The following is a 25433-nucleotide window of genomic DNA, read 5'->3' on the forward strand; positions in this document are numbered from 1 at the left end:
GTGTGGGTTAAATATATATAATCAGGGGAATCAGTAAACCTATTGCCTGTCACCGATGAGACTTGGGATCGAGTTAGTGGGATTGCCACTATATTCCGGAGCCTAATACAACTGCCCAGAAGCCTCGTTAGACAGGGAAACTGAGTTTCAAACCTTTCAAACCTGGGCGAGGCCCCTATATTAATTGACAAATGCTTTCCAATACAGAACTTCCACCACTCGGCCTAACCCAATGGACCAACTCAAAAGGTGAATACTTTATTCTAAGTTAAGCCCTATTTTTAAGTCATTTATGGCTCATCCATGTTGAAATCTATGAACTTATGAAGGTCAAAAAGAGAAACAATAGAACCATATCTCACCTAAATTCTGAAATAACCTTATTTAAGGTCACTCAAAATCCTTACCATGTTATGGGTGGCACCACTCCTAATAATTTCTCCTATAACAACCTCGCAAATGAACTTGGTTGCAGCCAACTGAGTACAAGTCATCCGAGACGTGAAGGTCTTCCATTAACTCAATTAATTATCCAAAGGACAGACTTAATCTACTAATTATAATAGCTTAATTGAAGGTCTCAGCCTGGCCAAATCGATGTATAAGACCTTTCTGTATTTGGGGTATAGAACCACAAAAGTAGGTCAAAGAGACTAAAAAGTACATCCAGTGTAAATTCAATGTGGGAGTGGGATAACAATGCTGAAAGAAAAAAGCTACAAACGATAAAAGATACTAAGTCTCTGGCCAACACCTATAATAGCTTAAGTAAGATTCTGAGCTTCTTAGTGTGGTTGGCACTTTGCAAATAATTTCTTCCTTCTGTTCCTCTGCATCATGCAGCACAAAACTTGTATCCGGAACATACCCTGCTGACTTCATCTCCCGGGCCAATATCTCCAACTGTGCATATATTTCCTCAGCTTGAGGATGTGATGTGTCACTAACAAAGAAGGTATGTACTCTTTTATCAACTTCAATCCAACTGCATCCAGGTGTCTTTTTCACTCCTTTGTCTTTCATCATTCTCCTTACCTTTTCATTGTCTCTCCGCCTTCCAGCTACGGCATACATGTTTGACAGAAGCACATACGGTGCAGCATTTTTAGGCTCCAACTCAAAAAGGTGATTTGCAGCAAATTCTCCAAGTTCTATACTGTTATGTTTTCTACATGCACTAAGCAAGCACCTCCACACAGTTGCATTAGGTTTTAATGGCATTTTATAGACGAAGTCTTGTGCTTCATCCAGGCGACCAGAGCGGCCAAAAAGGTCAACCATGCAGCTATAGTGTTCCATTGTAGGAGTGATATGATAAATATCATTCATAAGATTGAAGTATCGATGGCCCTCATCCACAAGACCGGCGTGGCAACATGCAGTCAAAACACAGAGTAAACTGACACTGTCTGGCTTTATGCCAGAGCGTTCCATTTGTTCAAAGAGTTGCAGTGCCTCCTTGCCAAAGCCATGCATTCCATATCCTGCAATCATTGATGTCCAGGAGGAAACATTTCGTTGAGGCATTTTATCAAACACATCTTGGGCTTTTGCTATAACCCCACATTTTGCATACATGTCTATAAGAGCATTTGCCACAAAAACATCCTGCTCAAATCCAGTTCTAATTGTTTCCTTGTGGATCTGCATGCCCTGGCCCAGAGATGCCAAATTGGCGCATGCTGGGAGAACATTGGTAAAGGTTTTTGCGATAGGTTTTATACGTGCAAGTTTCATTTGCAAGAAAAGCCTCAGAGACTCCTCTTCCATTCCATTCTGTGCACACCCTCCAATTATCACGGTCCACGACACGGTATCTCGTTTCTGCATTTTGCCGAATATATTGAGTGCCTTCTCTATGTTCCCACATTTTGCATACATGTCCACAAGGGAACTCTCCACAAACACATCGCATTGAAGTCCGCTTTTAATTATCTCTTCATGGATATCCACACCCTGTTCCAGAGCTGCCAAGTTGGCGCATACTGGCAAAATACTAGCAAAGGTTTTCAAGTTGGGCTTCACACCCACCGTTTTCATTTTCTGGAAAAGCTTCAGGGCCTCCTCTCCCCACCCATGCTGTGCATATCCAGTGATCATCGTGGTCCATGATACCACATCTCGTTTGCGCATTTTGTCAAACAAATCGCGTGCTTTCTCCAAACTCCCGCATTTTGCATACATGTCTACAAGGGCATTACCGACAACGATCTCAGATAAAAACCCGCCTCTAACTATACCTTCATGGATTTTCATGCCCTCTTCTAGGGCTTCCAATTTAGTGCAAGCCGGGATAACGCTGGAGAAGGTATATTTATCGGGTTCGAAACCCGTAGACTGCATTTGGTGGAAAAGTGCCAATGCCTCCTCAGGAATCCCATGTCTAGTATAAGCTGCGATCATAACAGTCCACGATGTTACCATTCGGTTCGGCATCTCGTCAAAAACCCTGCGAGCGTCCATCAATCTCCTGCACTTAGAATACATGTTAACGAGCGTGTGTTGTAGAAGCCTTTCAGAGATAAATCCCGTCTGATTAAGGTGTGCGTGGATTAGTTTTCCCTCTGTCAGGGTTTTCTTCTCAATGCAAACGAGTAGAACATCGACATAAGAAGAAGAAGAAGAATGATGCAGAGGATGGTCCAGAAGACGAATTGCCTCTCTCAATCGACCCTGTTTACACAGTGTTTTGATATTGTTTGTGTTCACCTCTGTTTGAAGGCAGTTCCGAAGGCCAAGAAATAACATCGGAGCCACAAAATTTCCAATGAGCTTCTTCTTTCTCCTGTGAGATATTAATGGCCGTAGCACCGCCATTGCTACTGCCGTATTCTTCCTAATTGGATATATTGTTTTCAAAAGTCCTCCCAACTATCAAATTTCTACGCAGAACGCGTTCTCTAAGGAGAGGTTCCTCTTTCCGCAGAAGGCGTTCTCTAAGGGGAGGTTCCTCGCCCAGCTTACGTCTGTCGAGGGCTTAACAAGCATGCCACGTATCGATGTACTGTCCGCTGCCTGCTCTGAATCCATCCTCGATGACTTCTTTCGGGTAGGAGCCAACGGCCTGGATTTCGACGGGTTCGCTGCCCTGCACCGCCTGTGGGAGAGCAGCTGCTCGGCTACGGCAGCGTGATTTACTTTTCGCCAATGGAGGCGGGAGCGCTGTCGAGAATCAGGATGCCTTCACAGGCGGGAGCCCTTCAGGGCTAGCAAAATCATGCAAAGGATGGCGCTGTATAACCCCAAGATCGAGGTCATATGGAATAGGGAGATTCTCAAGGCTTCTGTGAACGAGAGGGGTTTCTTCATCCGTCCTCCTCCATCTCTTCTTTAGAGGATGATTAACCATCTCATCATACCATTTATGTTTCATTCTGCAATTTCTTTTGCCTTACTATATCACTTTGCTCATAAGATTCTTTGAGCCAATGGCTTCCTTTTTTCAACTGAGTGGATAATCCGACTGGTTCTCCATTAGAGCAAGTTTGGTTAAAATAAATGTAATCGGTTAAAATGAAATTGTTAGAGTTATCACTACAAACAATATGAAATATGAAAGCAAATCTTATCATTAATTTTGATTTTTTGAGTTTGGAATCTATTTGCAATAGTCTTAGCTATATAATTGACATATGCCTATGTAAAAAAAAATTACATGGATGGATGTTCTTGATCATAGTCTTAGCTATATAATTGACATATGCCTATGTAAAAAAAAAATTACATGGATGGATGTTCTTGATCATGTAATAATATGTTACTTTCATGGAAAATCCACATCACATGTGAATCCATTATTTTCAAATCTAATTTAGCATTTCACTTCAATAGTAAGATAAGGTTGTTTATAAAAGATGATGATTCACTTGAAGTTGGTGCCAAAACATATATATTGGCTTTCTTTGTCCATATAAGGAAAGCAATAGGGTAGCTTTAGCTAATTAATGTAGGATCATATGTAATTTTTTTTTTGTGTATTAATAAAATATAAGTTAATTTTTTTATTTAAAAAAATAAATAAATAAATAGGTCAAAGTTATAGGATTTATATTCCATTTCTTATTGTGTATTTATTAGATGATTTTGTTTGTAATTGTTCTTAACACTAATAAATTGCATTTAATCCTTGTATGTTATTGCATTGATACTTTGTGAAGGAAAACATGTTAGTTATGAATGATATCATTCATTTATTTTGCTCAAGTTTGTTCTTGATTTTTTTTTTGGTAATCATGTTATTTATGTGGAAGAAATTTATCACAGTGGTATGGTTTGAATGGTTAGGCATTCAGAATCTCGACATTTCAAACTAAATACATTGGAAGAGTTATGTCACATTTTCCTCAAATGTGTTTCTCTTTGCACTACATAAATGTTGCATATCATGTTCCATTATTCTATCTCGTTATTTCTTCTTTTAGTTATATTTGAGTATCTATGTTTTCTCCACACATGTTATCACTAAGCATGGACAAAGCTTAGCTTAAGAATTTGATGTGGGGTCAACTCTCAAGCTATGCTACAAATATTCCTACTTTAGTTCATCTTGTCTACTCTCCTTCAAGAGTTGTAGTATTTTCCAATGATGTAATGTAACGACATCCTCACACAGTTACCTGTTTTTATAAGCTCTCCAGGGTAAACATGAGTTAAGTGCTATTATGACATGACCTGTTCTCCAAGTTCCAGTTATGGAAGTGGGGCCTACAACCAAAACACATACTACCACCCCTCAGGGACACTAGATCACTCAACAGCTTGACAACCACCTCTAGTGATCAATCCTTGAGTTGGAACTCATTTTCACAAGCTTGACACCCCAACCGCACCCATAACACACTGTGCATGCAGTTATGAGGCTCCAATCACACCCATAAGCCTTCATGCATGCGGTTATGACCAAGATCTCCTTGTTCTATGCATGAGATGGTGAGATCTATGCCACTTTTTCATAGCTAGTCTTCAAGCCATTGCCCATAAGTGCCCAAAAATTTCCAGAATGCAATCAATGATGATAACAAGTCTAAACAACCAATACTCAAGCAAGATCTTGACCAAAACATACCTAATACATGATACACATTTCATCAAATAGATAGTAAACATAGAAGCTATAGGTCATGAATGCATATATGATCATAAACTTCTGAACTTCATCAAAGAATTATCAAGAAGATACAGTACCCTCTCAAGGTAGCTACAACAACACTTGTTAGCCTATGCATTCATCAACCATTCAATCACTTATCAATTCATGAACAAGATCTGTAGCAAGAACACAACATGTAACCATGCATATAACCAACATAGAATCCATAACAAATCATCCATAATATCAACATATTAACCAGTACAAGTGCTCATCAATCACAATAAGAAAATAGCTTATACTAACATATACAAATGCCAACCAAGTCAGGGACTTCCACGTACCACCCGACCATAGATTGGGTTGAACCAAATCTCTTTTTCAACCAATCACCCCCATGCCATATTCCAAGCATGAATGTGGGATCATACGGGTTAAACTAAAATAGAACCAATTAGGGCTTCTAGAAGCCAAACCACCTCAACCCTCAACCAAAGTGATTTCATTTAACCGGTCCAGAAATCACTAACACCGAAACAAGCTTACATGCCTCCAACTTTCTTCACTACATCTAGAGGAATTTTCTTGTCTCCACCCATCCATCAAGAGTTCCAGGAGAAATCTCATCTCCACCATTGACCCTTGGAAATTTCCTGAGACCACCTCATCGGGATTCAAATTCTATCACCCATCCAAAGCTTAAACAAAAACAAGCCACCCACAACACCATGGCTATCCATGAAATGGCAAGGAAACTCTAAAACCATTGTCAATCCAGACAAATTCCATGTCAATGACAACAAAATAACCAAAGAACCACATGCAAGTACCATGCATCCAAATCTTAGCAAGGAAATTACACATGCAACTTGTTACCTGCAATGAACTCCAGATGTAGCTACTAATCCAACCTTCTTTTATGTTGTCCTCCAATTCCTTGTTTATTCTTTGCTTGCTTCTCTCCAAGTCCAAGTGAATGCTAGGATGCTCCAAGAATGCTCTAAGTGTGTAAGAATGTAAGAGGGCTAGAATGAACAAGTGTTGAGTCAAAACTGTCAAAAAGCTATCAATTGTTTCTCTGATGCTTTTTTATCATTGATGTCTCATTTTTCTTTCATTTTCCTTCATTTTCTCTCTAATTTCCCTTGCATGCATATTTGTGTCTCTTCACCTTCCTTTTCTCCTATTTTCCTTTATTTTCTTAATTAAATGTCAATTATTGTCTCTTTGCTTTTTCCAATTTCGATAGCCATTATTAAATCACAAGCGTTGTCCACTATAATATTTACCCACCATTTAGCTTGGAATACGTGTCCCATGACCTTGGTCTTATTTTATTTACTTGGAAAATCAACCAGGGGTTGTTACAAACCCCTCCCCCTTGTGGAAACACCGTCTTCGGTGTTCAATGACACATAGACCAACAAAACATACTACCCATGGAGCTTTATAATATAGCTCGATGCAGTATTTACAATGACAATTGTTGAAAACCATGACAAACATGACAAACATGTCGCTTATTGGAGCTTTACAACACAACTCGATGCGGTATTTACAATGAAATATATATATATATTGAAAAAATTCATATAATCAACACATTTGCTCAATCGGGAAATAAGGAAGGATACAAAGCCCACATCTGATCATCCATCTCCCATGTAACTTCATTGAACCCAAAGTGCTTCCATTACACTTTAACTTGTTCTATTGCTCTGTTCCAAAGCATGAGTTGTTTCTGATACAATTTTCATTGTGGCTCTGCCTAGAACTTTCCCTCTCATTCCACCTACAATACAGACCAATCAATCACATGATCAACATCTTTCACATATCTCTTAAGAAATGAAACATGGAAAACATCATAGACTTTCACTATTTGCGGCAGTGCAATTATGTAGGTCACTGGCCCAATCCTCTCTAGGATCTCAAAAGGCCCATAATATTGAAGTGCCAACTTGGCAGATGACCCAATCCACAAGGAGCTCTTCTTGGGCTTGATGCGCAAATGCACATGCTCCATACTCTATGAAGTTTTAGGAACACCTGCACTTGAGCTTGTGCTCGTACTGGTCATGATACTTGTGCTTTGTTGCCCTTGATCCTACTACTCAACTCTAGGAGCTTATGTTGGTTGCTCACTTTGATCATCAACTGCTAGCATATCTTTGGACCTCGCGTATGCCTTGTTCTCTAGGAGCTTGACATCTCTCCTAACTATAATTTGTCTGGCCCCTAGAACGGAAATTCGATATGCCTTGGAGGTCTCGATGTACCCACCGAAGTACCCTATCTCTGCAGTATTATCTAAAGTTTGAACGCATGTCTCATGGAATGTGACAATATGCTAGGGTGCCAAATATCCTGAAATGACTGACACCTAGCCTTCCCCTTCAAGTGTCATCTTTCCCAATGCTTTATCTGGAACCTTTTTTTGTATATAAACTATCGTACTACATGCCTCTACCCATAAGTAGCGAGGTAGATCCTGGCCATACAACATAGCTCTTGTTGCCTATGATATATAATGATTCTTCCTCTCAAGAACCCCATTTTGCAATGGGTTGTAAGGAATCGTCCACTCTCTCTTGATTCCTACCCTAGTATAGAACTCTTGGAACTCCTTTCATGTGTACTCATCTCCATTGTCTAATTGAAGAACCTTGATCTTCCTTCCTATTGCATTCTCAACTAGAGTTTGAAATCCTAAAAGTGACTGAAGACCTCATCCTTGGTCTTCAAGAAGTATATCCAAGTCTTCCTGGAGAAATCATCGATAAAAGTAGTGAAGTACTTGTATCCCTTGAGAGACTTTGTCGACATGGGCCCACATATATCTGAATGCACTAAGTCAAAAATACCCTTTGATCTCATGTCACTCCTTTGAAAAGTTGTTTTCGCAAACTTCCCCAATACACATCCTTTGCAAACACTGTCATGCTTTGTGCTCACCACTGGAACACCTATCATCATCTCACAAAGAAATCTAAGTGCTCCATGATGTATATGGAAAATAATCCTATGCCATAGCTCCCCTTGATCTCTCAGATTACTACTACTAACTAGAGTCTTAGGAGTATCCATCTACAACTTGTACAATCGGCTACTCCTAACTCTAATCACTATAGGTGATCTCCAATATGTGTGCCTAATCAGCACCTATTCCCCTCTAAATAATAAATCATACCCTTTATCGCGAAGGATAGATATATAAATCAAGTTCATACCCAAGCTTGGCACATGCAACATGGCATGAATAGGAATCGACTTATCATTCTCCCTATAAAACATAACAGTCCCTCTTACAACTAGGTTTCATTTAGACTTGTTCCCCATTTGAACTTGGAATCTGATGTCCTCCTCCTTATATTTGGAGAAGTACTCTTTAAATCCTATTATATGAAATGACGCTCCACTATCTATATAATAGAGTCCCTATGAGGTTGAGCTAGATAGGCAAGCAATAAGTGTGAATTCTTGATCCAACCTACTAGAGAGCTCATCTGCACTTGCTGAAGTTGTTTTATGCTTCTTTCCCTTCTTCTTAGTCTTCTTCCTCTTTGGATAATTGCTGACATAGTGTCTGAACTCATGAAAACCATAGAATTTGACCTTAGAAAGGTCCTTCTTCTTCTTTTCACCTTTTCGGTTCGGTCCCTTGCTTGGCCCTTTCTTTTTTTTTCCTTTTCCAGCTAGAGCCACATTCTCCTACTGCTCCTCACTATTTTGATTCTTACTGTTACTGCCACTTACAACACTAAGTCTCAGATCCTCCTAGGTGAAATTGCTCCATAATCAATCCCAACCTGGTAAGGTGTCTCATCCATTAATGAATTGAACAAAGACATCTCACTTCTTTGTAAATCCATTCAGGGCTATACACACCATTTCGTCATTAACTAGTTTATCTCCCAATGTAGCTAACTCATCCTTTTCCAATCTAAGTCTGGTGGGGTAGATTGTAACGTATTCACCCTTGTGCATTTTGGTATTCCTCATCTTTTCTATGAGAAATAGCTTCCTATTAGTGGTAGCATCCTCGAACAGTTTCAAAATAGTGTGCCACATTTTCTTTGTTGTATCCAACTCAACAATATGAGAAACTATATGGTCCTTGACTCCATCAAGGATTATTCTTCATGGTTTTACATCTTCCTTATGGTATGTTGAAAGCTATGTTCGATCCATTGGAACAACTATCACACTGGTTGCATATTCCTTGAGACCATTTTCCTCTAACAACATGGAAATTATGGCTTTCCAAACACCAAAGTTTGAGGCTCCATCTATCCTGTTGAGGCCATTTAAACCTTTAGAAATAAGTGACACCCAAATAAATTTGAAGAATTCAAACTCTGATACCATGCGAACTTTTGTAGTTACTATTTATTATTCTCTTATCAAATTTGATTATTTGTCTTCTACCGGATCAACGACTTGAAAATAATCCTCTTCGAGGGGGAAACCTCCTTGTACATCACATAAAATGAACAATTCTTGGTTAATACAAATGAAAATGCCTTCTTGGTATATATAGGAGCCTAAAGAGTCACAATATAATCAGGGCCTACATAACAATAATAATGTAAGACACAACAATAACAATAATGAGCTTCTATGAGGCACAACAATAACAATATAGGGGCTACATGGGGCACAACAATAGAAATATGGGGGCTACACTAGTATTATAGAGACCTATCATGCCCCTCCCATTCAAAAAGTGTTGTCCTCAATGCTTGAGTAGTTATGGATGTTTTTGTTTAAAATACTCATCCTCCCGTGTGGAATCTCCAGTAGGTAAATTCTTCCACTTAATGAGATACTTTGAAATTGATCGATTTCGTCGCTGTCAGGTTCTTGTTTTTGTGATTGCTTCAAGCTCCAATATGTTTTTTCCTTCATTGTCAAGTTTTGGCAATATTGTTTGAATTGGGAGCTTGTCACCTATAACTTTCTTTAGGCATGAAACATGGAAAATTGGGTGTACTCAAGAAGATGCAGGAAATTCCAATTTGTATGCCATAGTACCAATCTTTTGAAACACCTTGTAAGGATCATAGTACTTGGGTGATAATTTATTATCCTTCTTAACTTGCTTGAAGGGCATTTGTTTGTATGGTTGTAACCATAAAAGTACCTAATCACCTACTTCAAAACTTCTTTCATTGTGATGTTGATATTCTTGTTGTTCCAGTTGATTTTGCACTAGAGTCATGTTATCCTTTAACAGTTGGAGAACTTGTTGTTGATACTCGATGTGATCTTCCACTACTTGAAGCTTAGAATTTTATATTAAAGACGATGTGATGGACAGTGGATGATATCCATAAAGTGCCATAAATGGTGTCATTTTTGCTGCAGTATGGAAGGAAGTGTTATACCACCAATTTCTCAGAGGTAACCACTTGACCCATTGCATTTGTTTATCAGATACAAAACAACGAAGATATTATTCCAAACATTTGTTCACTATCTCAGTTTGCTTGTCAGATTGAGGATGATAAGATGAGCTATGAGCTAATTGAGTACGAAGACAAGAAAATAATTATGTCCAAAAATTTCTAGTGAAAATGAGATCTCTGTCACTTACAATAATCTTTGGGTTTCCATGTATTTTTTGAGCTATTTCCATAAATGCAGTAGGGACCGTATTAGCATTGAAAGGATGAGATAGTGAACAAAAGTGTGCATACTCAGTAAGTCTATCAACTACCACCATGATGACACTCTTTCCTTCGGACTTGGGTAAACCTATGATAAAATCCATTAAGACCTCCTCCTAACACTAACTTGGAATGGTTAAAGGTTGTAACGGACTTGGGGTCTTAATTGTCTCAACTTTATTTTGGTAGCATACCAAACATTCTGCCACAAACTTCTAAATATCATATTTAAGGCCATCCCATAAAAACTCCTTCTTGACCCTATGGTAAGTTAAAAATCTTGAGTGCCCTACTAAAGGAGAGGTGTTCAATTCCAAAAGAATCTTTTGTTTGAGTTGGGAGTTCTTACATAGATATAAGTGATCTGTGTACCATAATGAATCATTTTTCCAGATAAATGTATAAGGTGTATTGGGATATTGCTGCAAATTTTGAATGAGTTCCCACACCTCTTTGTCATTCTTCCATTTATCCCTTGCTTTAGTTATCCAATTAGGTTGGATAATAGAAATGGCACAGAGTAATGTTTCCACATCCCCATCCCTTCTTGAGAGTGTATCTGCAACAACATTTTGCTTCCCTTTTTTGTATATGGTATCAAAGTCATAACTCAACATCTTTGTGACCCATTTCTCTTTTGAATATACTCTTTATTCCAAAAAGTATTTAAGACTATCATGATATGTTTTTATCTTGAAGTGTCTTCCCATTAAGTAAGGGCATCATTGCTTCAGGGCATGTAGTATTTCCAACATTTCCTTTTGATAAGTAGGTTTATGTAAATATTTTCCCTTGATTGGACGACTCTCAAAAGAAATGGGTCTTCCTTCTTGCACTAAAACAACATTAATTCCATTTCCTCAGGCAACACATTCCTTAATAAAGGTTTTTGTGAAGTTTGGTGAAGCTAAGATCGGAGCTTGGCATACTGCCTCTTTAAGATGTTCGAAGGCCTTAGTTGCTTCTAGATTCCATAAAAATGCATCGTTCTTCAGTAATGTTAGAGGTGTTTTATTTTCCCATAATTCTTAACAAACTTGCGATAATACCCTATCAACCTGAGAAATCCTCGAATATGCTCTAGGGTTGTGGAGATTTTCCATTCCTTTATGGCTTTAATTTTGTTAGGGTTTGCCTTAACGCCCTCATGAGATACAAGCTAGCCCAAATATTCCACCTCTTGTACCCCAAAGAAACATTTCGAGGGTTTTAAATACAATTGTTTCTCCTCCAATAGTTTAAGCACCTTGTCAACATGTTGAAGATGATCTTTCCAAGAATTGTTGTAGATTAATATATCATAAAAACACAAATTTTCTAATAAAAATGTTTGAAATTGAAATTCATCAAACCTTGAAATGTGGAAGGTGTATTAGTAAGGCCAAAAGTCATGACCAAAAATTCATAATGACCTTCATGAGTTATGAATGTTGTTTTTGGAATATCTTCTATCTTCATTCTAATTTGATGATATCTAGAATGAAGATCCAACTTGGTGAAGTAAATTGTTCCATGTAATTCATCCAACAATTCATCAATGACAGGAATGAGAAATTTTTCTTTAATAATGAACTTATTGAGCTCTCTATAATCCAGACACATATGCCATGATCCATCCTTCTTGTACACCAATACTATTGGAGAAGAGAAAAAAAATTAGCTAGGTTGAATTGTACCTATCTCTAACATTTCTACAACCATACATTCAATTTCACTCTTTTGGGCACAGTGATATCTATAACGTTTGACGTTTGGAGGAACACTTCCTGGAATTAAGTGAATGGTGTGATCATGATCACGAGTAGATGGGGGATATTTGAGAGTCTCAAATACCTTGGAATGATTGTCTAACACTCTTTGGATATTTGGAGAAATGGATGATTTCAATGCTCGAACATCTAATGAGCATAATTGTACAATTACACCTCGAGGTGAAATCATGAAGATGGGTTACACTTTTGGGCCAAATGTAGCGATGCGAATTCAAGTTTTTCCTCTTTTATCGAATTGAAGCCCTCAAAATTAATATAATCATTGTGAATTTTGATTCGGAGTTAAAAGACAATATGTGGAGAATTATGTTGTTGTCCTAGTGATATTTTTTTCAAAAAAAATTAGTGTACAATCCCTTAATTTTCCATTAAATACAATACTTGTCCTCGCAAATTTTCACACATCTTAAAAAGTATGTGTGTGTTCACATAGCATAACTTAGTCTAAAATGTGTAATTAAAATATATACATATATATATATATATATATATATGTATATATATATATATATATATATATGTATATATATATAAATCATGCTCATATATATATATATATATATATATATATATATATATATATATATATATATATATATATGAGCATAATTTATATTGAGAGAACTAAGTTTTTCATATTAATTTTTTTTTTTTATGTAAAAATATATTTTTATTATTTTTCAAAGTTAGCGAAGTAATATTTCAATTGCATTTTGGAGACATGTGTTCGCATAATATTTTTTTCAACTCTTTAAATCATTTGACAAACCAAGAGTACCCTAAATAATTTGAAAAACCAAGAGTTACCTTTGGAAGAGGACTCATAAATGAAGATAGTGGTATATTTTGAAAAAAAAAATTGTTGTGTATATTTTATGTTATTGATTTTTTATTCAGCTCCTTTGAAATTGTGCAAAAAAAATTCAAGCATTATGTTTAAAGAAATTATATGAAAAATATCATATGAATCTAAAAGTGTCAAACTCATATGCTATTGGATAGAAGATTCTTTCACGAATCCAACATGATCAACTCTGCCACATAAGGACAAATTTTCCCCTAAATCCACTAGGGTACAAATGGGGTTACATAGAAATCTGCAAAAGCGGTGCTAAAGATGTGATTTTTAGGACCTTAGGAGCTCGATCGAGCACTTAAAACATTTGATTGAGCGCTTGATTTTCAAATTCAAATAGCTCAATCGAGGATTTAAGAAACCCCCAATCAAGCACTTAACATGGTTAAATAAAGTCTCGATCTAGTTTTAAAGATCGATCTAGCCTATCACTTGATCTAACTTTAAGGCTCGATCTAGCTTTAATAATAGATCTAGCCTATAGCTATATCTAGCTTTAAGGCTCGATTGAGCCACTTTTTTTAATTCCATGCCCAATTTGTATTGGCGGGAAATTTCAAAAGCATGGCTTGATCAAGCCTATTTCTCACTGGCTTAATCGAGCTCTTAGATAACCTCAGGTTACATTGATTAAGCCCTTAAACAACTCGATTGAGGGCTCAAATATTGCTCTATCGAGCGCTTAAAATGGCTTGATCAAGCTTTTTTTTTTCACCCAAAATGTGTCCTCTCTTGCTAAAAAGTGTAACCCAACTCCATATGCTCACCCCTCGTTGTTCTTTCTTCAAAATATTTGTCATGCCATTAGAGCTAATCATCTTCCCTAGTTTCCCTGTGATACCCCTTAGTTCAATTTCCTTTCCATCCCAAAAAAAAATTCAAGAAAAATTCTTGAAAATTAAAATCTATCATCCCAAAAGATTGTAGCCATTGGACTCCTAATATATCATCAACACCACCCATTGGAATTGAAAGCATTTGACTATTCATTACACATTGCCACATGGTTAGCTTGATATTATGGAACTTCCTTGAACAATTTATAGTTCCTCCATTTGCAACCATCACTTGACACTCTAGTGCTGGATATAGAAAGAAATTCAATTCCTTGGCTATCTTACAATGAATAAAATTATGGGTACTACCCGAATCAATCAACAATATTACTTTTTTCTTCTTGATATATCCTTCTATCTTGAGAGTTTAAGGAGTGGTAATTCTCGTCAATGCATTACACCATATGGTCAAATTCATTTCTTCTTTCTCTGGGGTTGGTTCCTAGTGTATATCTTCTTCTTTTGATGCTTCTTGTTCATTTTCTTCTTCCTCTTCACAATCTATGTAAAATAATTTATTCTCATCACACTTATGACTTTTAGTGTATTTTTTATCACAACTGTAATAAAGTCCTTCTTCTCTTTTTTCCTTTACTTGTTGTGGTGTCAACCTTATAGGTTATGGGAGACTAGAAGCAATAACACTTTTGTCCTTATAGTTGTGAGTGGTATACCTCCTTGTTGCCATACTTTTGCTTTCAACTTTTCTTGCCACCCTGAATGCATTCTCCAATGACTTAGGTTCCCAAAGACAAACCTCATGTTGGATGCTATCCTTTAAAGTCCCTATGAAGATATCAATTTGATGCTCCTCTCAAACATTAATTACCTTGATATTCAATCTTTGGAAGTCCTCAATGTGCTCCCCAACTGAACCTTTTTGTTGGAGATTTATCAATTGGATAAAATTATTGCTCTTTGTATACTCATAATGTGCTATCAATTCTTCCATAAAAATTATCCAAGTGACTAGTGCTTTGCGAGAAAAAAGCCATCAATACCATACAAATTGATTGGGTTCTAAAAATAAAGATGCAAAGTATACCTTTTGTGTGTGTTGCACATCGTGTAGATCAAAGAACTGCTCCATCTGTAGTATCCATGTTACAAGATCCTTACCATCAAACTTCCTCATATCGATTTTTGGAATGTGGTCAGTCTTCAACCCAAAGTTAGTCTCTAAAATCATTATTCACATTTCTTTGGTTCTCATCATGAGTTTCATGGAATACCTTGTCGCCATTAGGAAACATTTCTTGTAGCAACTTTGTCAAACCTTCCATTTCTTCTTTTAAATCATCCTTCAAGCCTTCCATGTCCCTTTTTATTTTTCTTCTAGAATATCCATGTTCCCTTTTAAACCATCCATCTTAACATTCATCATCGCTTCCAATTCATTGTTGGTTACTCTTTGCAAGAGTGAAATTTGTTGCACATGGTCTCGTAATTTTGATATATCATGTTGCATTTTTTCCTCTTCTTCATGCGCCATAGCAAAACTTTTTTTTGGTTTACTAGGTGTATCCATTTTTTTTGTTTCGAGGCATTTTACAACCAAATAATGATATCTATCATTCAATATGCCCTTCGAATCAATTCAAACTGATTTTTCAAACAAAAGTTATGCAAATTTAAAAAAATACACACATTTTTATTGCTTTTAGAAGCTCGATCTTGAAACTATTATATCTATGTACCCAAGGTTTGAAACTTCGTTTATAGCTATTTTTTGTGTCTTCTTTCCAACCCCACAAGTAATATTGAAATTGGATTCTTTGAGATAAAGTTATGCCAAATCTCCCATGATGACCAGATTATGCACTCGTTCAGTATAGTGAGCTTATACGAATTGTCACGTGTCATTGTTTCAAACATCGGACCTAAAATTTGTCTTCAATAAACTAAAGTTTCTTTAATTTTGGTCACATTTTATGAAATTCAAATCCGATGCTCAAATAGAAAGTTATGACACTTTTCCCTAGATCACCTATTTGAGACTGGATTTTGGAGCATGCAGAAACCCTAAATTCCTTCGACCATATCTCCGAAAATATGGCGAAATAAGATCTGAAAATTTTACACGAAGTTCATCAAGATTTCGAATCCACATGGTAAAATTTTCAGCTTTAGAAGCCTCACAGAAAAAAAGTTATATAAAAAATACCAAGATGACTTGTTTGAAGAAGAAAAACCCTAGGATCCAAAGCTCTCACACCAAAATATTATGTAACTATATCACAAAACAAGAGAAAATATAGATAAATGACTTGAAAATAAGCCTCTTTAAATGAAAAATTCTTGGATGATACAAATAACAAGACCTCCTTGGTATATATATGTATATATATATATATATATATATATATATATATATATATAAGTCTAAAATGTCACAATATAATTAGGGCTTACATAACAATAATAATGTAAGGGCACAACAACAACAATAGTGGGCGACATGGGACACAACAATAACAATATGGGGGCTATGCTAATATTATAGGGACCTATCAAATTTATTTGCAACAAATATTGAATAAACCACTACTACAGCTTCATAGAAAATAAGTAAGCCACAAGAACTCAGAAAATATTGTATAGACACAAATAATGAACACCAATATTTTTGGACAAAGGTCCATAGAAAAACCGAGTGTGGGGAAAACCAATTTTACAAATAAGTATTTTATTTATTCTTCAGCAAAATTCTGTGATTGAAAAATTACAATTGTTTGTCGTAAATTATCAAACCTATGGAAAATTGTTCCTTTCACTTCTGCAAGTTGATTTGGCTTCCTAGAGACAACTCAGCCCCTTTGATCCAATTCATCCCTCCTCTAGAACCATGAACCAATCCACATGTGTGGCCCTGACAACTTGACATTCATTGGAAAACTTGCATTAGATGGAAATAAACTCGACCTCCTCTAGAATTTGACTTTTTCTGACAAACTTGGCTTCTCCTATGCAAATAGATCACTCTGGAAAATTTCTCCTTGCTTTAGCAACTCGACCTCTCTAAAGCGATTTGAAACGCTGTGAAACTCAACCTCTCTGCAGATAAAATTGACCTCCCTCTATCTTTGAGAAACTGGAAATCGTTGTGAAGAGTTTCCTCTGGCAATTTTGTCTTCAATCACTGTTGATCTCAATCTATTGGTGCCCTCACGCTATCATTGTGCCCTTTGCTCTCACTGTAAATCTGTCTCTCTGATGTGTACTCCAAAAGCTCATCGATTTCTTCTTATAATCTCTCGTTGAGCAACCAATAACGACAATCTAATCTAAATCGATGACTAAGATCATCTTGACCCCATCAAATGACTTTTCTAGATGTCACTAGAGAAAAATCGATTTACCTCAATTAATTCATATTAATTGAGCGATTTCCCTAAGTTAGACTTAGGAAAATTAATAAACTGACTAATTAATTCTAAACAAGGAAAATCTCCTTATAATTTTTTCCTGGGTATTGGGGAAATTAATCCAATTGTGTCTCTAGCCTCATAGACACCACTTGAGACTAGACCATCTTTCCGAGCTACATAAACTAATAGTTTCCTTGGACTAATTTGTTCAAAGATAAGTGTTTCATCTTTGTCACGAATTCTTGTGCATAAATTTGTTATTAAGTTGTGTTTTGCTTATGTATGAATAGGAATGGAGTGCATGAATACATGATGTTTCATGTTGTCTTGGTTGTAATAGTTAGATGCATGTTTCTATGAATGTTTGTATAATTGGCTTGAATTTATATTATGAATTCATATTATGTATACCTTCAAATTTTAATGGTACTGTGCCCATAATTCATTAAGAGTCTCCTTGCAGGTTGGTGTGACCATAGGCCAAACACCAACTTGGTTTGGAGTGGGAACTATGTGGAGCTTGTGGCCTAGTAGGCCTCTCATCAAAGTCGAAGTGATAACTTCAATGACCATTCTAGCCCTTTTCTTGTTTGTATTTTGAGGGGTTCCTTCAAAATAGGTTGATTGCCCCCTTTTTGATTCAAAGTATTTCTCGATTGTGTTTGAGAGCCCTTTTGTGTCACTTCAAAGGGTTGCCTTTGAAGTTGAGCCAATGCCTATTTTCAATTACCAATTTGAAAGTGCTTTTTGAATGGGTAGGAAAGGCCCTTTGTTTTACTTTGAATGTTATATATGAAGTGACAGGATTAAGATTTTCATGGGAAGAGACCTAATGGCCTTATCATTTAAATCAAGTACATCTTCAAAATAGGATTGATGGGCATCTTTCAAAGGGGATTGATGGCCTATTAAGCCAGTCTTTAAAAACTACCTCCCGACATCTTCCGAAAGGGCCTAATGGCCTATGTGTTTGTATTAGGTAGATCTTTCAAAGAATATCAATGGGATCTTTCAAAATGATATCACTCGAAGTGACATCTTTGAAAGAGGCCCAATGGCCTATTAAGGGTGTTCAAATGTTGTTCTTTTGAATTGGCCCAATGGCCTATTGAGGGTGTTCAAATGTTGTTCTTTTGAATTGGCCCAATGGCTTATGAGAGGATTTCAAATGTTGTTCTTACGAATTGGCTTAATGACCCATTAGGGACATTCGAATGTTGTTCTTTTGAATTGGCTCAATGGGTTATTAGGAGCATTCAAACATTGTTCTTTCAAAATGGCTCAATGACTTGCCAAGGGTTTGTGAATGTTGTTCCTTCAAATGTGGATGATAGTCTATTGAACACATCTTAATAAAAATTTGAGAGGGGCTTGAAAAGAGATGGACAATGTAATGTTAAAAGTTTGTAATCAGATTAAACAATATATATATATATATATATCACTTATGGTGTTTTATGAAGCGAGGGGTTCACATTTGCAACCCTAATAATAAAACTAATTCATTAATATCGACTTGCAAAGTGCTACATAAAGGCATAGACAATAAAATCAAACTATTACATCGGTCATGAGAATGGATACAATGGCCAAGGTTTTAGTGGCCATGTGGGTTCTTTAGTCTCGAAGATATCAATTCGATTTAACCTCAAATACTAGGTAGAGGTCCACGAGGTCATCCAACAATGTTGCATCACTATCAGCTACAAAATCTAGTTGTTGTTAGAGAATCTAGGGCAAAGCAGTGTAAAGTGATTCTCCATTGCTTGATAGAAATTTGTGATGTATTTTTACAATTTATCTTCTTCTTCTTATTGATGTGTGTGTTCCATCAAACTGCAACCAAAAAAAATAACAAGAACACAAAATTTTGGCTCTATGCCAGTGACAAACCCTCTCCACTCTTGAGAGGAAAACCCTTGGTAAGTTTTCTCTTATTGAAGCTTCTTATTTGAACAACTGCCAAACCTTAGACCCTTGACTAGGATATCCTCCAAGCATAAGTCAAATCCTTCCTCTTTTTGCACTGTCACTTTCAGCACATCTTCCAGCACTTTATCTTCTAGGTTAGGAAACCCTAGAATATTAGGGATTTTTTACTTCATTATAGATAGAGGATTATTTGCTTACCTTTGGATACCTTGTAGGCCTAGGTATACATCTGAATGAGGCTATTCATGTTGCTGCCTTAAACAGTTGTTAAACCCTCCCTGCACCTCGCACGTGTGATTGTTTCTAGCCCTAGAAACAATCCTATCTTCTTCGATCTTGGTCCTTCTTCCTTTGTATATGAGAGCTTCTTCTTCGCTTGTAAAGAGAGGCCTAGTAGACCTTGTTTACACCCAAAACAATGAGATATGTTGACTTATTCTTTTCGGCTGTTATGGCTACAGTCAAGCCTTCTTTGACCTCGCATGTGTGGTTGATACTGCTTCAGAAATGGCTTCCTTCACTTCGTTGTTTTGCCTCCTTATCTTTGTTGTCCTTGTTACCTTTTTTTGCCCTTATCTTTGTCCTTTTTACCCTTCTAGTGTATGCAGATTTCAGAGATAGATTGATGTCCTTTTGAGGAGTGGACAACCTCTATAAATAGAGGTTTGTCCCTCCCTTTCCAACCAACATGACTATCATTTAGGCCGACTTGCAGTTTGTACTATAATTTGACTTTTATTCATCGTTTTGCTGCTTGTAGACTTCATTGGTGCTAGGAGAGGATTTGACCATGCTTGGAGGTGTTCCTTTGACCTTGTATGATGTCATACATGATGTAACATGCCCTCAAAGGGTCTTATCATTATTACATTTTGATATTGACTCTCTGGAAGCACTTCACAATGTGATTGACCTATTTTCAATGAGCAAGAAACTCATTGACAAATAATACAAAAATAATTTCTCTTTTCTTGAATAAGTACAAATATCAAAATTACATTTATGAAGACCGAACCTAGTTACATTTCCTTCAACACTCCCGCTTAACTAGGGAGGTATTCATTTAACATTACATGGTGTTTGGCAATTTTCAATCTTGAAGAATTCACATAAGAGAAACCGGATTAGCAATCCATCTATTATAGCATCATATTCATCAACATTGTCATAGTGCAAGGCCTTCACTAACAACTCCATCTCTTTACGAGACCATGAGCTACAATGTTGGCGAGACCAATGATTTATAGAAACCTTCATCATTGTCTCTCAAGGTACATACCCACCTGGGTGTTCTCCGAGTATGACCTTATAGGACTATTCTTGGGTTCCCAGCCCTCAAAGAATATTAGTCCTCTTGCCTACTCTCGTCTTGGATGCCCTACACATCCTCAAAGAGTATCAAATGCCAGATGATTACCTAATCCTCCCATTCTTTCTTCCCAAGAGAAGACAAGAATTTTGTGTCTATCTTGTGTCTACATTTCCATTCATGGCCTTCATCTATACTTATGGCTGCATGACCCATGAAATGGAAAACACAATTGTCACTCCTTTGTAATAAGGGGTGATCCAAAAACTTTGTCTTGATCAGGGACTTGTTAGAGCTCCCTCTTAATTGGGGACTCTTTCCTTCATCAACAACTTCTTCTTCGTGGGTCATTCAGATGCTTGATCTTCTTCCTTTCTTGATGTCATGAAGTCTTCAATCGAACTTCTTCTCGGTAGGGCACCATCCATCGATCACTTTCCTTCTTGGTTTGTTATATCATTACTTCATGGAAAGTGACTATCAAGTTCTTCTTGTCATCTTGGCTACTCATTGTCATCTTGTCCATGCTTTGGAATGCTCTCCTCATGGATGCTCCATCACACTTGCTAGTAGCCCATCATGACTTCATCCTGGTATTTCAAAATTGCTTTTACTTTTGTTGGATGGCTTCTTCATCACAACATCTTCATAGAGTAGAATCAATTATCTGCACCTTTTATATTTACAAGGCCTTCATAGGTGTTAAGGGTCCTTTCTTCCTTTATCATAGTTGTCCTGCCTTCTTTTGGGAGATACCTTTCAAGGAATTTTGTCAGATAGCGATTCTTGATGATCATGGTGTTCTTCACATGCTTGATCTCTTTCTTCAGTTGCTTCTTCTCAGATAGATAGGTCAACCATCTAATGCTTTTTGTGTAAGTATTCATTCATTGCTTGCTTTCTGGACTTGTCAACATTTCTTCTTGCTTCTTAGTCAACAATTTTGATGCTCCTTATGTGAGCATATTCTTTTGTTGACCTTCATCGCATTGTGGTACATGCCTTCGAGCATGTTCTTGGTGAAAGAGATTCTTTCATGCTTGATCATGTTATAGAACTATACCCATGACTTAATAATATGCAAATGATAACATGACTAAACTTTGATGCATACATACCTCATCTTGATTCTCCTTTGATGATCCTTTGGTGTGGCCCTTCTTGCTTCATCTTGGTCTGCCTACATATCATCCCTTTTCTTGAATCCCATGAATGGGATTCCCAATGAGACATCTGCCTTGGTTCACAAACCTTATTTTGAAGATTCCATCATAGGATATTAAAGATCCTCACCTTGCAAATGTTTCCTTCCTTTGATGATTCAGGTCTTCTAAGATTCTTATTATGATCAAGTTTTCTGTCATCATGTATGAGGTCTTATACTAGGTATGCTCCTTCTACATGAATATATTGAGCTATATTTTCCATGCTCCTATATTCTAGAAGATATTTCTACTCGTGCATTTTTGTTCTTCTCATAAATGCTACATCTACATGAGTGTCTAGAACTCTATGTACATCATGCTGCTAAATTCTAGAGGGTGATTCTAGCCATGTAATTTAATTTATTCTTACATGCTCCTATTTTACTCAAAGTTTGAAAGAAGTTTAGAAGTAGAGAGTTTTACCTAGTCATAGTAGAGATCTGGAGGATCTTCTTTCTTTTGCTTCTTTCCTTCTTATTTCATCTCTTGAGTTATGTGAGCTTCTTCCCTCTTCCTTTTGTTGTTGTTGCCCTTCTTAAGCTTAGGGCAATTCCTTTTGTAGTGTCCATATTCTTGGCATCCAAAACATTGGATCTTGGACATGTCTTTGTTGTTTGTTATTCGTGGACCAAACTTGCCAAACCTACCCTTTCTTTTGGTCATGGTAGGAAAATGCTTGCTCCTTTGATCCCACATCTTCTTTTGCCTTAAGTCTAGTTTCCTCTGTTCTGCATAGAGACCACATTTCACTGAGAGTGCTTGCTTCCTTTTTGGCATATATGCTAGATGTGAAGCTTCCCCACTCCTTAGGTAGAGCATTGAGTACAACAGTTGTCATCTCTCTGTCAGACATGACTTCCCCAATTTCTTGAAGTTGATCTCTCATTTCAGATATTTTCATGAAGTAGGGAGATATTCCTTCCTTTGTTATCTTCATCTTGTATAATTCATTCCTTAGAGATATTACTTCTCTAGTTGTGGATACCAAGAATAGCTCTACTAGCTTATCATAAATTTCTTTAGATGTCTCAAACTTGGAGACATAGGGAATGAGAGAGTCTTTGATTGATTTTATCAAAATCCTTTGAGCTCTTGTCTCATCCTTATTGTACTTGGCTAAGGATTGAGTTTTCTCCTTAGCAAGGATAGTGATATTCCCTTTGACAAGTTCTAGGAGTTCATTCTCCTTGAGAAGTAGACCAATCCTCTTCTTCCATGCAAGAAAGCTATTGGTCCCTACCAATTTATTGCTTTCCTTGCAAAAAGACATTGATGTATATTCAAAAGGGGACATGTACTTACTTGATAGATTTTGGAATTTGATGGATTTGCTTCCTCCTTGAAAGCTTGATGTCTTGTCTTCCCTAGATCGTGATGTTCTTCAAGTGGACTTGCTTGGTGTTGAGGTTTGCTTGAAGACTTGTAGCTTGATGTAGATCTTCTCTTCTTTGATGGTGCCTTTATATAAGGATTTTCTTCTAGCTTTGTAGCCCTCCTTGATGAATGGTGGATTGTAGACCCTTTTTTTCCTTGAAGTAGTTGAGACTTCTAAGCTTGATGCTTTCAACTTTGTAAATGTTTCTCCTTGATGAGTGTTCTTGAGTTGCCCTTTCCTTGATGTGTCACCTTAGCTCTGATACCATGTTAGAGAATCTAGGGCAAAGTAGTGTAAAATGATTCTTCGTTGCTTGATAGGAATTTGTGATGTATTTTTACAATTTATCTTCTTATTCTTATTATTGTGTGTGCTTCATCAAACTTCTACCAAAACAAAATAACAAGAACACAAAATTTTTGCTCTCTGCCAGGGACGAACCCTCTCCACTCTTGAGAGGAAAACCCTTGGTAAGTTTTCTCTTATTGAAGCTTCTTATTTGAACAACTGCCAAACCCTAGACCCTTGACTAGGATATCCTCCAAGCATAAGTCAAATCCTTTCTCTTTCTGCATTGTCACTTCCAGCACATCTTTTGATACTTCTTTTGGCACTTTGTCTTCTAGGTTAGGAAACCCTAGAATATTAGGGCTTCTTTACTTCATTATAGATAGAAGCTTCTTTGCTTACCTTTGAATACATTGTAGGCTTAGGTATACATCTGAGTGAGGCCATTCATGTTGCTGCCTTAAACTATTGTTAAACCCTTCCTGCACCTCCCACGTGTGACTGTTTCTAGCCCTAGAAACAGTGCTATCTTCTTCAATCTTGGTCCTTCTTCCTTCGTATATGAGGGCTTCTTCTTCGCTTGTAGAGAGAGGCCTATTAGACCTTGTTTACACCCAAAACAGTGAGATATGTTGACTTATTCTTTTTGGTTGTTATGGTTGTAGCCAAGCCTTCTTTGATCTTGCACGTGTGGCTAACACTGCTTCAGAAATGGCTTCCTTCACTTCGTTGTTTTGCCTCCTTACCTTCGCTATCCTTGTTACCTTTTTCTGCCCTTATCTTCGTCCTTTTTACCCTTCTAGTGTATGCGGATTTCAGAGATCGATTGATTTCCTTTTGAGGAGTGGACAACCTCTATAAATAGAGGTTTGTCCCTCCCTTTCCATCCGACATGACTGTCATTTACGCTGACTTGCAGTTTGTACTATAATTTGACTTTTATTCATCATTTTGCTACTTGTAGACTTTGTTGGTGCTAGGAGAGGATTTGACCATGCTTGAAGGTGTTCCCTTGACCTTGTATGATGTCATACATGATGTAACATGCCCTCAAAAGGCCTTATCATAATTACATTTTGACTTTGAATCTCTAGAAGCACTTCAAAATGTGCTTGACCTATTTTCAATGAGCAAGAAACTCATTGACAAATAATACAAAAATAATTTCTCTTTTCTTGAACAAGTACAAATATCAAAATTACATTTATGAAGACCGAACCTAGTTACATTTCCTTCAACAATTGTACCACAGGAGTTAAAACAAGAGCTCAGTTTAATGCATGGTGTAAGTGTTAGAATGTGAAAAAGAGACCAATGGAAAGCCCTATGCGCTTAAGGGATCAGGATCACCAGGTCCTCAAATACATCACTATTTGAAGTAAATTCTACCTCTCTTTGAACGATCTTATGCCAAATGTGCCCTTGGCCACCAAATAGTGTCTTGCTTAAAGATGTTGGGAAGTTATCTTGTATCACTTCCAGAGGTGGTGGACAGAGTCTTCAATTATTTATGTTTAGTTTTCTTTGTGCAGACAATTAGCTAAGTCACCTAATACAGGGAGACGAGACACGCAGGACACACAAATTCGAGCATCTGACACAGGGCACGTAGACACCCCAAAACAGGGCATGTAAGACACGTTATATATATATATATATATACCCCCCAGAATAGGACACATAGGACACATTATCTATATCTATATGAAACCAGATTCATTGGATTTTCCTCAA

The 25433-nt window shown here is 37.0% G+C and overlaps 1 protein-coding gene across 1 annotated transcript in view; it reads right to left on the bottom strand.

Annotated features, from left to right (window-relative positions):
- Nucleotides 1–224: 224 nt before the first annotated feature.
- Nucleotides 225–25433, bottom strand: part of LOC149261480 (pentatricopeptide repeat-containing protein At4g13650-like) — a 42526-nt gene continuing 17317 nt past the window's right edge. The window contains exons 2-3 of the mRNA XM_089422319.1: nt 23853–23860; nt 225–2364 (exon numbers count right to left, since the gene is read on the bottom strand). Coding sequence (XP_089278445.1) covers nt 736–2364; nt 23853–23860 — 1637 coding nt within the window. The 3' untranslated portion in view covers nt 225–735. The remainder of the gene's footprint in view (nt 2365–23852; nt 23861–25433) is intronic.

The sequence above is a fragment of the Pinus tabuliformis genome, chromosome 6 (genome assembly GCF_031772625.1).
Source record: "Pinus tabuliformis cultivar Carrire ecotype Pingquan chromosome 6, CPIR1, whole genome shotgun sequence".
NCBI classification, from domain to species: domain Eukaryota; kingdom Viridiplantae; phylum Streptophyta; class Pinopsida; order Pinales; family Pinaceae; genus Pinus; species Pinus tabuliformis.